Source organism: Blennius ocellaris (assembly GCF_963422515.1).
Source record: "Blennius ocellaris genome assembly, chromosome: 11".
Taxonomy (NCBI): Eukaryota; Metazoa; Chordata; class Actinopteri; order Blenniiformes; family Blenniidae; genus Blennius; species Blennius ocellaris.
This window is the reverse complement of record NC_137660.1, coordinates 12,370,441-12,386,285: the sequence shown is the minus strand read 5'-3', so window position 1 is coordinate 12,386,285 and position 15,845 is coordinate 12,370,441. Positions and strand designations below refer to the sequence as shown.

The 15,845-nt window shown below is 44.8% G+C and overlaps 1 protein-coding gene across 2 annotated transcripts in view; it reads right to left on the bottom strand.

The window, feature by feature from the left end:
* Positions 1 to 3,231: 3,231 nt before the first annotated feature.
* The window catches only part of mon2 (MON2 homolog, regulator of endosome-to-Golgi trafficking), a 38,194-nt gene continuing 25,580 nt past the window's right edge, over positions 3,232 to 15,845 (bottom strand). Inside the window, exons 22-35 of one of the 2 annotated variants that reach the window (XM_080504315.1) lie at positions 14,899 to 15,074; positions 14,618 to 14,780; positions 13,923 to 14,216; positions 13,157 to 13,355; positions 11,643 to 12,286; positions 10,590 to 10,733; positions 8,545 to 8,562; positions 7,821 to 7,949; positions 5,851 to 6,041; positions 5,714 to 5,774; positions 5,486 to 5,609; positions 5,160 to 5,367; positions 4,419 to 4,501; positions 3,232 to 3,967 (exon numbers count right to left, since the gene is read on the bottom strand). In XM_080504315.1, coding sequence (XP_080360441.1) covers positions 3,804 to 3,967; positions 4,419 to 4,501; positions 5,160 to 5,367; positions 5,486 to 5,609; positions 5,714 to 5,774; positions 5,851 to 6,041; positions 7,821 to 7,949; positions 8,545 to 8,562; positions 10,590 to 10,733; positions 11,643 to 12,286; positions 13,157 to 13,355; positions 13,923 to 14,216; positions 14,618 to 14,780; positions 14,899 to 15,074 — 2,598 coding nt within the window. In that variant the 3' untranslated portion in view covers positions 3,232 to 3,803. The remainder of the gene's footprint in view (positions 3,968 to 4,418; positions 4,502 to 5,159; positions 5,368 to 5,485; positions 5,610 to 5,713; positions 5,775 to 5,850; positions 6,042 to 7,820; positions 7,950 to 8,544; positions 8,563 to 10,589; positions 10,734 to 11,642; positions 12,287 to 13,156; positions 13,356 to 13,922; positions 14,217 to 14,617; positions 14,781 to 14,898; positions 15,075 to 15,845) is intronic. The other variant, XM_080504316.1, reaches the window with a different exon arrangement.

Sequence of the window (15,845 nt, the reverse complement as noted above, 5' to 3'; positions counted from 1 at the left end):
CCATTGACCTACATGCTTTCTGCACAGCACAATCCGCCCGAGGTGCTGGAAAACTAGACGAAATCCATACAGCATCGACTTCCTGCAACGTTTTACAGTCCTGCACAAACACATTCTGAAAGAAAAAACCAAAAACCAAAAAAACTTACATCATCTTCACAGTTGATGCATGCAACTCATGTCACCCATCCTGCTGCAAATAAAATACACGCCAATAGGTGGACATTTGACAAATCTTACGTAACTCCCGAAACTATAGACTTTGTGTTTCTTTCATCACGAGAGAAAAAAAAAAAACACACACACACACAAAGGGTTTGAGCCCAGGATGCAACAAAGCAATGCTCAATGGATCCTCGGCTGATCTCACAGTAAAGTGTATGGAGCTGCAGAGCGAGCTGCGTGCATTACCTGTTAAAACCGAACACCCGGGCTGGAAGCAGGCAGCAAGGCTTTTATTTCCTCCTTCCTCCTCCTTCCTCCTCCTCCTCCTCCCTCCTCCTCCTCCTCCTCCTCTTCCTCGGCCGGAGCGCAGGAGCCAGCACTAGCAAGGCAGTAGCTTGCGCAGTCATCTCCATAGCGGGCAGAGTCACAACCCGACCAACAGCACAAACTACTACCTCAGCCAGTGGCTGGCTTCTCTCACCAACGACGCCACGGTGCTCGGTCACGACCGAACGGGCAACCGGGAGGGAAGAAATCGGCCGCGAAAAGAGGGTAGAAATGCGCGGCGCCGTGTGCGTCGGCGGACGTCCCTACTGAGGCGCGAGAACCGTGCGTCCTCCTCCCGCTCCGCTCCGCTTCTGTGCAGGACTGAAATAAGAGGGAAACCCCGCCCAGGCAGACCTGCTGCCCCTTCCTCCTCCTCCTCCTCCTCCTCCTCCTCCTCCTCCTCCTCCTCCTCCTCCTCCTCCTCCCTCCCTGCACTCAGTGCAAACCACTGTTCCCTCATATGACCCACTGCAGAATCCAACCCTGCGGCTCGCGGCCCTCCGGCTGCCCCTCAGAGGAGGCCGGGGTCCTCCCAGCATGTCCCGACCCACTCAGCGCTGCACGTTTGCTTTGTTTTCTGCCTCTGACGACTCCACATCGTGGGGACGTGACCACCAGAGCTCAAAATATTACTCAGCGGCAGGATTTCGTCACATTTTTTCACCGAATGCAAAGTTCGACCCTCATGAGAGTGTACTTACATGTCTATTATGAAAGTTACAATCTTACTTTGAAAGGTTCCATGTTAACTTCAATGTGTCCCCCATAAACTGTGTATGAGGCCCCGTCTGTCTTCTACTTTGCTTGATTATTTTATCTTTTCGTGAATATGTGCTTATTCAGGCAAATCAGAAATGTTCCCTTCGTGACCTCATACAGGGAAATAACCCCTCTATCTGGCAGTGGGTACTCTCTGACACCTCCCCCTCACAGTTAAATGAGCTCTGCCCTGCAGGTGCCTTTTTTTTTCTCCTAGCAAAGGTGAGCAGGAAACAGACAGCTCATGGGCATTTAAAGGTACAGACACAGAAACAGCCTGTTCTCAGTAGAGCTCACGAGAAGGACTTTTAGACTGGCTGAAATTCAGGACCAAGGTTCAGTCTGGGTCAATGCACATTGAAAACAGTGTTGTTGGCCCTGGAGCACTGAAGTGACATTGTTGAAAAACTCTATAATATGGCATCTTAAAGGCTGATTATTATTTGCTTGATGTTACGGACATCCCAGAAGCCTCCTCTGCATTCACTTCTTCCACGTTTGTTCCAGTCTACTGGAAGTTTGTGGAGCAGGAGCAGTACCACTGGTAACTGCGGGGGCAGAGTTGAGATTACAAGCAAATGAAAAATGAATGACCTCACAGACCAGAAGTCTACCTCAGATTGTGCCTCTTTCCTCAACAGCGACATTAATTCTACCTGCTAGTTATCGCTGAGGAACTTCACTTCACCAGGTGGGAAGTATTTATAAACTGTGACGCTTACAATCTTTAAAGCACTCTTATCTGTAAACAAGAGTAAATGATAGTGATGTGCAGATTGATACTAAAGTATCAATACTTTGTTTATGTTACATTATTTAAAATTTCAATGCAGTTGGACAGTTTAAAAAACACCCCCAAAACTGACTGTAGTTTCGCTCTTTATTTACTTTTTACCGAGTTCCTTTCACTGGTCGCTTATGTGTCATTGAAAGTGAGAAAGCTTTACGAGCAGGGATTCACTGTGCAGTATTGAAACCATTATGACATTTTCTATGACAAAATCCAACCACAACCAGTTTAAATTCACTAAAGATTGTGTCAGAGAACAACATTGACTGCAGCTATAGTTAGATTTTTGTGAGGTTAAAGTCAACTGAAATGATTGAGCTTTTAATATTTAACACGGTTAGCCTTCTTTGTCACAAATGGAAACCTGAATATTTTCACAAGGGGGGGCCCTTTAAGGCCACCACCATGAGCCGCTGCAGAGATCTCAATGTCGCCACCTACAGGCACATTTATGAAGTGTGGCTCATAGATTTTGAAGCGTTGCAACTACTGAATATGTAGACAGTCTATTAAAGGAGCGACCAACTATTAAGAGATTAAAAAAAAAAGAAAAAAGTAATGCATTTAAAACAATGACTGGAGTACTTAGTTATGAAGTGAAATCAGCAGCCTCAGGTTTAAGTTTGCCTTTAAAAAGCAAAAACATACTTGATTTGAGTGGGTATTCTGTCCAACATAACCATCTTGTGCTGTACTGGCTTTTTTTTTTATTATTTTTTATTAAAGGGAAAATGACCTGCGACATGCACTGGGTTTCATGTAGTGTCAGAAAGAAAACAACTCCCAGTCTTAAGGAAAGCCAGCGGGGCTGTGGGGCGTTAGCCAGCACAATGAGGTACAGACAGGCACAGACTGGATAGAAGTGTGTTGTAATGATGGACACTCAGGAGTCACTAGGTCACACAGACACAACTCTGAGTGGCTCGCAATCCAATTCCCTCAAAATTAATATATTGGTTCAAAGCTTCTTATTAAAAGGAAAGGATTTTGAACCATATTTCTGATGTAAATACTGCGGATTTATGGAATTAAATTAAAAAAAAAAATGTAAGGACTCGTTTTGTGGAATTAGTCTATAAATCCAACATGTCCTTGTTGCACAAGTGCTCAGCCATAATTTGCCACTTCACATCCCCGCAATAAAGAAAGCAGCACACGTGCCACACAGAGCTGATTGTAGAATTGTCCCATTTATTTTATAGACACGTACATCCCTTCTCCGACGGCTGGCTAAAGATGACATGGAATGTTACAGTAAGATTTGTTTCTTGCATAAAATCCTCACTGTTGAAAATGTTGCAAAAGTCAATAATGTTCATTCTTAAGATCAATAAAGCCCCAGTAATTTTTTTCCGCTTCTTTTTTTATTATTATTTTTTTCCTCCTCTCTTGTCGAGTACATCATCAACCACAAACAACGCAGCCTCTTCAGTCCAGTGAAACAGACCAAACCTGGAAGCAACACTGCAATTCCTTTTAAATTTCCGTAGTTCTCAGGCACGGTAGTCAGTCAGTGTGAGGATGGAGGAGGGGCTTAATGTGCTATCGGCTCGGGTGAGAAGCGAACGATGACGTGTATGAAGGTTCGGTGGGTCGTCGACGTCGGTCCGAGGCGGCCTCAGTTCTCTGCACTCTGCTTCATGTCACCGTGGTCGGGGCTCGTGTGGAGTTCGTGTCCGTGCGCTTTGTGAGGCGCTCGGGGTGGAGAAGACACATTCGAGATTTCTTCATTATAAAAACGAGGAGCGGAGAGCGATCCCGGTCAGGACTCTCCGTTTTGGACTTTGGAGATGGGGGGCTGCATAAAGTCTTTAAAGGGCCCCAGGGCCTCCTTCAGGGCCGAGCTCACCTCCGACGAGGAGCACGTGATGCACTCGACCAGCGTGGGGTACAGGGCGATCACCTGAGCCCACGTGTTGCCATCCACTGCAGGCAGCAGGACAAACAAAATCAGAATGAGGAGGAGGGGGGAGGGGGGGAGAATATGAATTGTGTTAGAGGGCAATCAAAGAAATAATTTGCAAGATAAAATTCCCACAGGCGTATGAAAATGAGTTTTTGCTCTGAATAAAGGTCGATAGAATGCAAACATGTTGAAGGGCACTTCAAAAATGTAATTTCACAATGACTCACTGCAATCTTTTGCAGTTACAAAAACACATCAGTTCTTGTAATTGACCTTGCTGCAAACGTAAACAGTTGTCCCCATATTCCAGATGAAACTCATCAGAAAGATGATCCCAGAAGTATACTGACACATTTATCCCAAATTAAAAGATGACAGATACGTTGGAACCTTTTTTTATTTTTATTTTTTTATTACCCATAATATCTCTTTGTTAGATTCACTCAATTATTGATGCGTTTTGATGCTCACCGTTTTCTGGCTGCGTCTTTTTAAGTGAATCCATCAACGTGCTGATGGCTTTCAGGACAAAGATAATCTCCGTCACTTGTTGCCTGAAGAGGGAGAAGAAAATAAAAAAGGGAAAGAAATATATGAGACCAGAGAAAGAAAGTGAGAGTGTCAACAACTATTATTTAATTCCTCTGTTATAGATCAAAGCTTGATAAAGAAAAACAAAAAATGGAGAGAAAAAAAAAAAGCTGGATAATGTTTATCATGCAGGATCATGTCACATTAGAAGACAATAAAATTTCAAGCAATTGAAGTTCCATATCAATTTCCTTCATTATTCGCCGATTGATTTCGAGTCGTCTTCTGTACAATTTTGCCTCAATGTCATGAAAATCAAACACCGAATCTAAAACATCAATTCCATATCGACTATTGTTTCTCATTTGTTATATAACCAGAGGCCACAATTATAATTTCACAAGAGTCGAAACATTTTAGATTATAATGTATTTTCTGTGAGTGTATCAATAATTTAAGAAAACCGTTAATCTTTAACTGATATTCGTTTTGGCGTATTCATCAGATCAACTTGTGACATTAATGGCTTCAGCACTTCCTGTTCAAACATTCAAGGACGGGTCGACGTGTGTAAAACTGGACGAGTCGGGTAGTAAGAACTGGTGTGGCGAACACTAAGAAACAGTAATCGGCTATCTTATTTTGTGTTTTTAAGGGGAGCGGCACATCCGGGAGCCGTACCTTGGCAGGGGGCAGCGACCGCTTAGTCTCTCGTCGTCGACGTAGCGTCGGAGAACATCCTGGGACCGCTTGAGGAGCACGGAGAGCGCCATGCGCGAGATGTAGCCCTCCTGGGGGGTCGAGACTTTGTTGCTGAAGGAAAACTGCAGCAAGGTTTCAAAACACACCTTGGAAAACTCTTCCCTCATCCGCACGTCGATCTCTGCTTCTGTTGACCCCCCCCCCCAAAACAAAACACTATTCAGATTTCAGATATGCACTGAATAAAGAAACTGAAAGGGAGAGGAGACTGAGTCTCACTGGAATCCAATCATTTCAAATGTTACCTGTGAACGAGGGCGACTGTGAGTGAATTGAACCTTTATTGAGCATTGCCATGATCTGGCCAACAAAGTCTTTGGGGATAAAATTAGCAAAGGGTAAAATCTCTGTGCTGATCAACTGGACCACCTGCAATTAAAAAAAAATGACAAGGAAAATATGTAACAGCGCGTCACCATTCAGACTCTTAAATACTGAATTCATTGGCTGGATAAAAAAAAAAAATGAAATACCTCGACATCAATGGCTTCATTCTTCTGAAACTCCTGGATGGACAGGTTGTCCGGGGGAATGCTGTAAGAACAACAACCGTGAGCTCGGGACTCAAAACGTCGGCGACGTCAACATCTAATCTTGGAGAATGAAGCACCTTTTGGTGAAAAGAAAGTCTTCAAAGGCGTTGGCCAACTCTGGCCACATAGTGTCAAACTTGCCGGACGAGGCATGCTGGCGCGCCACCGGCAGCCCGATGGACAGCACCTTGAGCAGGGAGGAGACGGCCAGCTTCCAGGTGCTCTCTGAGGGACAGGCGTACTTCAAACCCAGAGGCATCCTTAAGGTCTGCGGCCGGGAGGAGGAAACGGCACAGACAATGAATCGCAATGAAGAAATCTGAAAACATTCCGTTGAGTCAACAACAAAGCTTTCATTAAAGTATTAAAGCTTCATCCAACTTACCCCCCCCCCCCAAAAAAAAAAAACCTTGAACATCTGGCTTCCCCAAGGTTGAGATTTTACAAATAACACTTCTTGCATTTCAGTTCCCTTAAAGAAAAATAGGGTGGAGACGAGAAGTGGATCTGTCCACAGGGAGCCTTTTTAATATTTCCTTGGCAAATGAACTCTGTTCAAGATCTGGATTTCCCATAAACACACTGGGGGGGGAGTAAAAGCAGGTGTGAAATCTGGAAAAAACAACTATAGTGCACACTCTCAGTGTGGAAAAGGATATATTAGGATCAAATGACACTTTGTATTAACTGCGTGTAAGACGAGGGACTTAACATCAATGTGGCTGGCGGATGTGGACATAAGCGATGATTTCAAAACATAACAAGTGGACTTGTTTTATTTATGTCCCACTCGCTTCGTTTTCACAACTCCGTCGGCCTCCTGATCTCATCCGTGCGACTTCATCACATGCAGCAGAGATTTGATTTGGTCGCAAACAAAACACTGACATATCATCACCTCATGAAGCCGACATGGAAAAACATCCAAGCAAATACTGGCACACGGTTTACATGCAGGCAGGGGGGTGGGGGTGGGGGTGGGGGCGGGGGCGGGGCGGTGTCAACGCTGGAGTTCTTGTGTGTTTTTTGTCCACGTCCGACAAATGGAAAAAAAAAAAAAAAAGCTTCTCACTGCAGTGAGACGGGTGAGAAAACTACTACTGGGACTGAAAAAGCTGCAAAAGGTTAAATGTGTTGATGGAAACTGCAGCGTTATTCTTAAGACGCTCAATATGAGCAAGTGATCTCACTTTCATTCATTCTCAGTGCATCGATATTGACCATCGCCCCTCTGGAGAGGAGAGCACAGGCTGCAAAGTTGCCTTTGTGAGCCAAAAGAATTAAAAATCTCTGGATGAAAACCAAGCGTGAGGCATAAATGCTGCAGCCCTTTAAAAGCATCATGTTATTTTGCATTAATTAAATCTTTAAATCAAGGATTACATTTTTTTTTAGCCATCTTATCACATTTTACGAGTGCACAGTGTTCGATGGTAGTTCGCTGGGTGGCCAATAAAAAGACCTTTTTCAAAATGTACCTTTACTTAATTGACTTGTTCGAAGAGAAATAAGAAAATACAGATTAAAAATGAAAACAAATGAATAATTTAATGCCTTTAGCTGCTACTGAAGCACCACATCACCAGTAGGGTAAAACTAATAAAAAGAGACGCCTCATGTTGAGATGTAAAATGCCAGAGGATCCCCCCCTTAAGGTTTTACTCTCATGAAAATGGAAGAACAAACACGATTTTTCCCTTCTGCTCTATGGTTTATTCAGGTTTCTATTTTCCAAAATGCCAATAATTACACGATGAAAAAAAAAAAAAACCCAAACTCCTATGAACTCGGATAAATTACCAGGATTTTTGTGATCCTAAAGAAAACTTCAGGAGTTGGTTTGAAATGTGGGAAGGTGACAGATACGCCTTCTCACTGCCTGGCCTCACAGCCTCCTCTACTTTACCCACACTTATGTTTTGTGACATTTATTAAAACAATTAAAAGAGGAGAAACGCGCTGTGCAATGGCGTCGCACTAAAGTCTTTCTGGCACTCCCCCTCGGGGGAGATCTGCCCCAAACATGAGCAGCACCCTGTGTTGGTACCTTAATGATGTTCTGTAGAACTTTCTCGTTGATGACGGCTTTGTGGCACGCCGTTTTATGGTACAGGTCCACCACCACCTCCAAGGAACGCTCAGCAAAGGGCACATAGTTTAAGGCAACCCATTCGGCCTGTGGGGGAAAAAAAAAAAAAAAGGACAGATACAGATTATGTCAGAACAATGACGTCTTCCTTTTGGCAGCTGAACATTGAAAGCAAGATTTGAAAGGCACACTTTCTACGAGTATATAGCATTATTCACATATATGTGTAAGCAACATTTTGGGAAATGAAAGTGTCAAACAGTCTGATTTAGGGTTTGTTTGGTCTTTGTGAGCACCGAAGCTGAGAGGTTGGCAGCAGTAACAAATGATGCTGATCATACAAAGTGTGTCTTTAAGAAAAGATGAACAGAAGCACACATGTGGAGATGAACGTCACCAAACGCACACAATCAACTGAAAATGAACTCCACGGGGATTGTGCACACAGAGGCATAACCACCGGTTAGTGGCAGGCAGAGAGAGGGGGAGGGGAGGGGGGGGGGGGGGGCATGGAGTGAGGGGGAGACGGAGATGAGGGGTGAGAGCCGACCATGCGGTGTGACATGTCATCCACCGCAGAGGGTAGGTCATCACCATTCAGCACAGCTTAGCACGATTAGAGAGAGAGAGAGAGAGAATGGGGAGGGGAGGGGGGGTGGCTGAAAGAGATAACAAGACTCACCGGTGCAAACAGCTGGATCTAAAATGGTTATCCAGCGAGTAATTCCCAGAAACAGAATGAGAGAAGATTGCAATTAAACTGTTGTTTTAAAGACGTATTGAGTCTGATGCAGCTCGCTGGCCAAATGAGATTTAATAAAGGGGACCGACTTTAAAACAACAAACTTTCAGTCCCAGCAGCACTTGAGGATGGCAAACAAAAGCAGACAAATGTGGATGAAAGCCAAAAGGTGGTGTCGACCAGCCATAACATCTGCTTTACATCAACAGATGTCAAAAAGGAAGCGGAGTCTGTGTCCCATATGCAGCACTGCCATCGTGTGTCGGACCATATGGGGCCATTACAGTAGCTACATCACTTGTGCCTGTGAGTATTGAGTAATGGTAGTGTGTGCATAATGGACACTTTTTCATTTGGGTAATTTATTTGTTGTGTGCGTATTGAGATGTGTGCACGTCTACAAAAGGATTGTGTAATTCTCCTGCAGAGGCAGATTTGTCTGTGGAACTGTATTGTCTTTGCCCTCATGACAGACTGGCAGGCTCACTCTCGTCAAGCTGTGCGCCTGTCTTTACCTAGACAAACTTTATGGCAGTGAATAATACTATTCAAGTAGAATATTACAAGATGTGGATAGGAAATTACTGGACAAAAGTGAGCCTGTGAGTGAAGACCTGCAATCTTAAAAAAAAAAGTTGTTTTTGTCACTTTCAACCAAACCAAATTTAACTGGAGCCACAAAACACATTTAATCTTTAAAATGAGGCTAAGTTTTTTTCCTTTTAGATTTCCGAGTCAGTTTAGGGCTTTTTTTTTTTCCTCCTGTAGCTGTTTCAGACTGAGGGAAATAAAACAATCCTTAGAGGACTCACCGTCTCTTCTACAGAGTAAAACAGGCATGGATGATATAACACACAAGTACAAGCCGTACTCCAAATAATAATAATAAAAAAAATACAGATCTGCATTTGGAGTAAGCATTAAAAAGTCCCATCACACACATTTTATAATGTGCACACAAATATCAATACATAATGCATAAACCGAGATCTTAAGTTGCTATTATCACAGCGTCATAGGTGAGCCCCCCCCCCCCCCCGAAACTGAAACACTTTGCTTACTCCTCTCCATCACATCACTCTCCATCACTCCTCTGCATTCCCATCACGCAAATTCTTTTGGATTCTCCTGAATTAAATCATCAGAAAATCTTGAAGCGTCTCATTTGTCATGTGTGCATAGATGTCATGTCTGAGATGCTGTGTTGAACAGCACGGCCAAACAGTGGGACCGGCTTTGAGCAGTGAGGAGGGTAAAAGTAAGCCAGACATAATCTGGGTTCACCTCCCCTCCAAATGCACCTTCGCAACGCTTCAGCTGCCTGAGCATGTTCAGTGGTGCTAAAAGTCCTCTCCTTGACACGATCAACGACCTTCCAAAAACACAATAAATTAGCATCTCATTCCAAATGACACACCGAGTCAAATGAACACCAGCCCATGACAAAACACTGACTTTGAAATCAGCAAATCAGATGAAAAGTTAATTTAATGGTTTCTTATGTTTTCTGTTATCAGCCAACAGAAAGGTTTTAATGCTTTTCTTCTAAAAGGTTGAGTCATAAATTGTCTGTTGTTTCTACATCACGTAATCTTGCTCTTGAAAGATACACTTTTGTAAGGAATATGAAGTGTGTCAGAGCTGAAAAGAGCTGAAAGCTTCCTCAGGTACGCTGCCAGGGAAATGAATCATGAGGGAGGGAAATCTGAGAAAGGAACGGCTCGGGGCTACTGATGCAGGTCCTTAGGAATCTGTCAATCTCCTGAAGTGCAACGACAGAGGCTGCGCCAGGACTACACTGCAGAGCCCAGAGGCGAGGGCATGCTTCGTGAGCATCAAAGAGCAGGTATGATTTCGTTGAGAATGGCTGAGGGGAGCGGGACGATGAGTAACAGCGTACGAAAACATACACACACACACAAAAAGAACCCAACAACAACAACAAAAAACACAAGCAGGTAAAACTACCAGTCTTGTCCTTTTACCTGGTTGTATTTGGCATTAGCCACGTGTTTGGTTTCCATCCGGCCGTACTGGGGAGGCTTGCAGGAGAACTCCACAAAGAGTAGCAGCTGTTCAAAGATGGCCGGGTACATGACCTGCAGGTTCTCGGGGCCCACACAGATGGCCTGCAGCAGGGAGGGAAGGGAGGAACAAACACTGCTGACATCCACCATGGGACTGCATATTGCATAATTTAGCACACTGACACACTCCTTCCTGGGCTGAGGTGACTGAAAATGGTAGGAAATAACTTAACAGTGAGAGACAATTACAGACAACTGTGTGGCTTGACTTATAAAGCGATATGGGGGCATTAAGGGAGAAATTCCGACAAAATCTTTTTAAATGTTCCGAAACCTTTACGGGTAAATCAGTCAATAGCAAGAGGAATAATGCAAACCTGCGAGCAGGACTGATTTTTCCACTTCAAAAGGCAAACACAGACTTCAGCAGTCCGAAAGGATTATTATCTGTGCAACATGGATTTCATAAACTTCATAAACGATGGCAAGGTACGACTGTCAACCTTATCCTGTTTGTCATCTATGTTGTCTAAAGTTAAGCCGAGAATCGAGATGTTGCTCTCGTGGCATTTTCGTGCAAGATAAAAACTGGATATGGAAACAGATGGAGGATGTGGTGCAGGTTTTGGCCTCCTCGGGAGCGCGCTGCTTCTCATCTATTGGTCGTCGGCAGTTGTAGCTCAACAGCTGTGGCCACACCGTGTGGTGATTCAGGCGGAGGTTGTGAAAAGTGGGACAGTCAGAAAATAACCTGTCTGCGGTCGCATGACTGCACCGTTGATCGTTCACGAACCTTTCGCACTTTTTGACACAAGATCACAGATTTTAACTGACGATCAAAGACGCTGTCAGCATTACTCATCTTTCATCGAAGAAATGGCCAAAATTGCAATCGTCAAATTCCACACTTTACCGCACTTTATCTCTGTTGAAGTTCTACATACTGCATATGAAGACATACGTAATACTTTAAAGGCATGTATCGTGCCATCGTTTTCCACTTTTCCCCACCTTCTGCAAAACATCCAGAGCGGTGAGCACAGCCTCCTGCAGGCTGGTGAGGACGGCCTCGGTGTAGGAGGGGAGGATGAAGGGCGAGGCGTCGCTGCTGATCGGCACAGAGACGGCCCCGTGAAGGATAACCCCGAGCTTTTTCAGATCCTCCATACTAAAGTTGGCCTTGATGTGCTGGTACAATGCTGGGAAAATCTGGATCAGCGCCGTGAGGAAGGGCTGGCTGGGGATGAAGGAAAACTTCTCTGTTGGGCCACTCGGCGGCCTCGTGCTGTCGGTTCCCGTTCGATACCACGTGTTCCACGCGGACCACCACAGAGCCGAGTCCTCCAAGGCCGACTCCTCGCCCGGCGGGGGGGCCTGCATCTCGGCGCCATTGTACCGCGTCAGCCGCTCCACGAGTGAATCCGAACGCACCAGGGGTCTGCCGGGACCCAAGGCCGAGAGGGGGTCTATGAGAACTGGGGGGACGCCCATGGCGGCAAGGGCGTCGCCTGCTTTATCCGAGTCTTTAACGGGTGTAACAATCTGCAAGATTTCTTGGAAGCTCTTGAGAGCAGCCAGGGAGACCTCATTGTTTTTGCTCAGCGCAGCAGACTGAATGTGGTTGAGCAGCACCTCCCAGGCCTCAAAGAAATCACCTGCAGAGACGAGACAAAATGAGAGATGAGAGCAAGGTCTCCAATTAGCGGCGTGCGTCAGGTGGAAGCAAGTGAGGCAATTAGCTCTTTTACGTGTCGCGTTTCATGCCGACACAAGGCAACAAACAGCAGATCAAAGACACCATGTAACCACAACTGTGGCAGAATGTGCAGGTGCAGCCGCACTGAAGCACTGGAACCCAGTTCTATATTTTGTCTGAATGATTATGAGACATTCTTACGCACATACATTCTCCTTTCAGGCCTGTGTAGTGACATTAATCAGTGAGCAGCAGCTATATAATTTCCAGGTTGTACGTAGTGGGAGCAGCCATCTTGGAAGGAGCACGGTGGAAAAGAGGTAAAGAGGAGATCGAGTTCTAGAATTCATATCTCTGTGGAATGATAATTGTATCCGCAGTGGGACAACTTACCCCGATGACTCAAACTAGACCACGGAACTCGGCATGCTTCTGGTTATTACGCTTTATGTGGCTCAGTTATTAAAGGCTGTTCAATGCTCCATCTGGCTCTGACCATGTGTCAACGTGCCAAAGACACTGAATCCCGAGTCGCCTCAAATGATGTGCGAGCACCTTGCAAGGCAGCTGTTAAAATTCGTGTGTGTGTGTGTGTGTGACTGTCAACACTGTTGAAGTGGCACATCACATTACAGGAGTAAAAGACCATTTCCTATTAGTTTTAAAGTTCCCAAGGAGTCGACCTTACAGTCCTTGTAACAGGATGCTTTTCCTTTGTCTCGTGATGAAAAGACTTCTGAGGTTACCGTCATGTATTTGATGCACAACTACGCAAGAAAGGAGATGGATGAATGGCTACGGTAGATCGGGCAGCTTCAAAGGGGCTCACCGAGTTGCTGCAGGAGGTATCGCCGGGTGTTGAAGATGCGAGCGACGCCTGCGAGCGTCAGCACCCACGTCTCTGCCCACTGCTTCTCGGCCGTATCGCGCGAGTGGTGAATGAGGATGTTGCCACCGCCCGACTCGATCTTCTCCTTGTCTGCGGTGGTTGACGACGTCCTCACGCAGTCCAGCAGTTGAAAAAGTACCTAGGTGTGACAAAAGGAGAGCTTCGTGAACGACGCCAAAAGGGTCGATTTGATTTCATCACGTGGTCAATCCATTTTTATTTAGATAGCCCTTTTTATGCAGGAGTGATTAAGACAGGATTGAGACCCACCCCAAGCGAAACAAACAAACAAAATAAATAAATAATAAATACAAGATAAGAATAAATGAAAAAGGGCAATATAAATCTATATTAATAACTAATAAAAAGAGTTCAAAACAAGTTTTTGTTAGGGTGCAAATGAAATGTTAAATGTTGGTAATGTAAAGTTTGAGATTCTAAAACAAAGGAAAATGTTAAACAAAAATATATTTTAAAAAGAGGATCAAGTAAAGTTGAACAAGACTATAAAATTGTGAAAACTAAAACGATCAAACGAATACAACTGAGATTCTAGAACTAGCTGAACGAAATGGAAAAATAAGCCTTTCAAGTTTCAAAATGACAATTTTTCTTGATTTTAGTCCCATTTTCTAAAAGCTCTGTGAGTGACGGCTTCCTGCAGTGTAAGTAAGTCAAATGACAAGGACAAACATGAGCAAGCTACCTTCCAGACCACAATGTGCCACGTCGGCTGCTGCAGCAGGGTGCCGTGGGCAGCAATAGTGGAGAACAATGTCTGCCCGGCGCTTTTACGCACAGCGGGCCGAGGGTCGACACACAGCTCGCCCAGCTTGGCGTAAAGACACAGCCACAGGCAGTCGAAGGGAGGGGCGGGGTGGAATGGCCTGTTGAGAGTCTCCCCGTTTTCCCGAGCCTGCTTCTGGAGTGCTTCTTCCTCTCTCCCCAGCTCCTGGGTGATCGCTTCCCCCCTTTGGAAGAAGTAGTCTGAAATATTCCACTGTGGGTAAAAAAAAAAAAAAAGAAAGTGAAATTGAAGAGAAATGTTGGCAAGAAGCTCCTGACGGTTTCGCTATCTATTACCATAAAGTAATCTCTCGGGAACCGCCACACTCCAAGAGAAATAATCCAGTAAAACCACAGATCAATATAAGGTTTTGCATTTCCGAAATACAGCACAAAGTATCTATGGAAAGCAGTTAAGTGCAGTTAAAATAATGCTAAAAAGGATCCCGATTCTCCCTCAAAATGACACCCATTCAGACTTTCTAATTGACAACTTTAAGGGAAGCACTTCACTGGAAGCCTCTTAAAAGCTCTGCTTGATGATTCTCATTCAGAACCGTCACCGCCGGCAGCACAGCAGTTTTTGTGCGGGAAACAGAGACCAACATATCTCACCAGTAACCCGATGGAGGTGAGGCTGATGTTGAGCTCCTGGTTCTGCAGACCGAAGCTGCCGGCAACATCCACTACGATCTGGAGGCACGTGCAAGGCATGGTGGGCAGGAAGTCCGTCACTACCAACTGCAGGCACTGGAAGGCTGTTCGGATCAATGACTCACTGAAAGCCAAGCAGACACACGGCAGGAGCGGGAATGGATTACAGGGATGGCTCTCTTAAAAACAATTTTTTTTTTTTTTTGAAAAAGATTTGACGTTGGCAATCTTTTAATTCTCACCCCTGATCATTGCGGATGGCTCCAATGACGCCCAGCACCAGAGGCCAGCCCGGCCCCAGGCAGTCTCCCTGGCTCTGCAGGATCTGCAGGACGCTCTCCAGCTGCTTCTGCCGAATGTCTGCGTGCAGCACGTTGGACAACTCCTTCAGGGGGTTCAGCAACAGGAGCTGCAGCCGCTTGGGGATTAGAAGAGGGATGGAGTGATTCACTTGTTAAATGACAGTTCTATTAAATCTTAATTGGAGTAGAGTGTAGGTTAATAGATCTGAAATGTGTAGAGCTCAATACAAATGCAGTAGATGCATGTGAAGCTCATTTGTGTGAAACCAATGTTGCTAACTTGCGCCAACAGTCTAAAGACAAATGAAAACCAATTTTCTAATTAATTCAAGACGACTCGAGTGACTTTGGATAAAACTGTAAAAGATCGGGGGTTTTTTAAACAGCTATTTTGCCACATTCGCACTGTGTTTGAGCTGGTGAGTCACTGTGAATTACAGTATTTTAACACAGCGGCGTCCAGTGTTGAAAGCTTGCCCACACAGCTGGAAGGGCCTTAAGGAAAGATTGTGCATTTCTGTCACACAGATATCACTTTTAAAGCTCCGTGCAGTGCCATTACATCCACACAGCCCCTAACCTATTTCAGATAAGCTCAGTGCAATTCTCTTTATCTCTGCTGTTAAGGGGAAGGTTACAGGCTTCGTGTTTATGAGTGACAAGGGAAAGTGGCTGTGACATTTTTTGTTTTTCATATTTGGGAGACGCGTATCTCGTGACTTTGAGTGTCATGGAGGAAGGGATTTCTCAAATGTCAGCAATATCTACACCCAATTTAATTCAGTGATACCCAAAAAAGATTAACCACTTATCGACTTAAAAAAAAAAAAAAAATACTTCCAAGTGAAGGCTTAATCGAGGTGAAAGTGTTTGGTTCAGACAGCTGG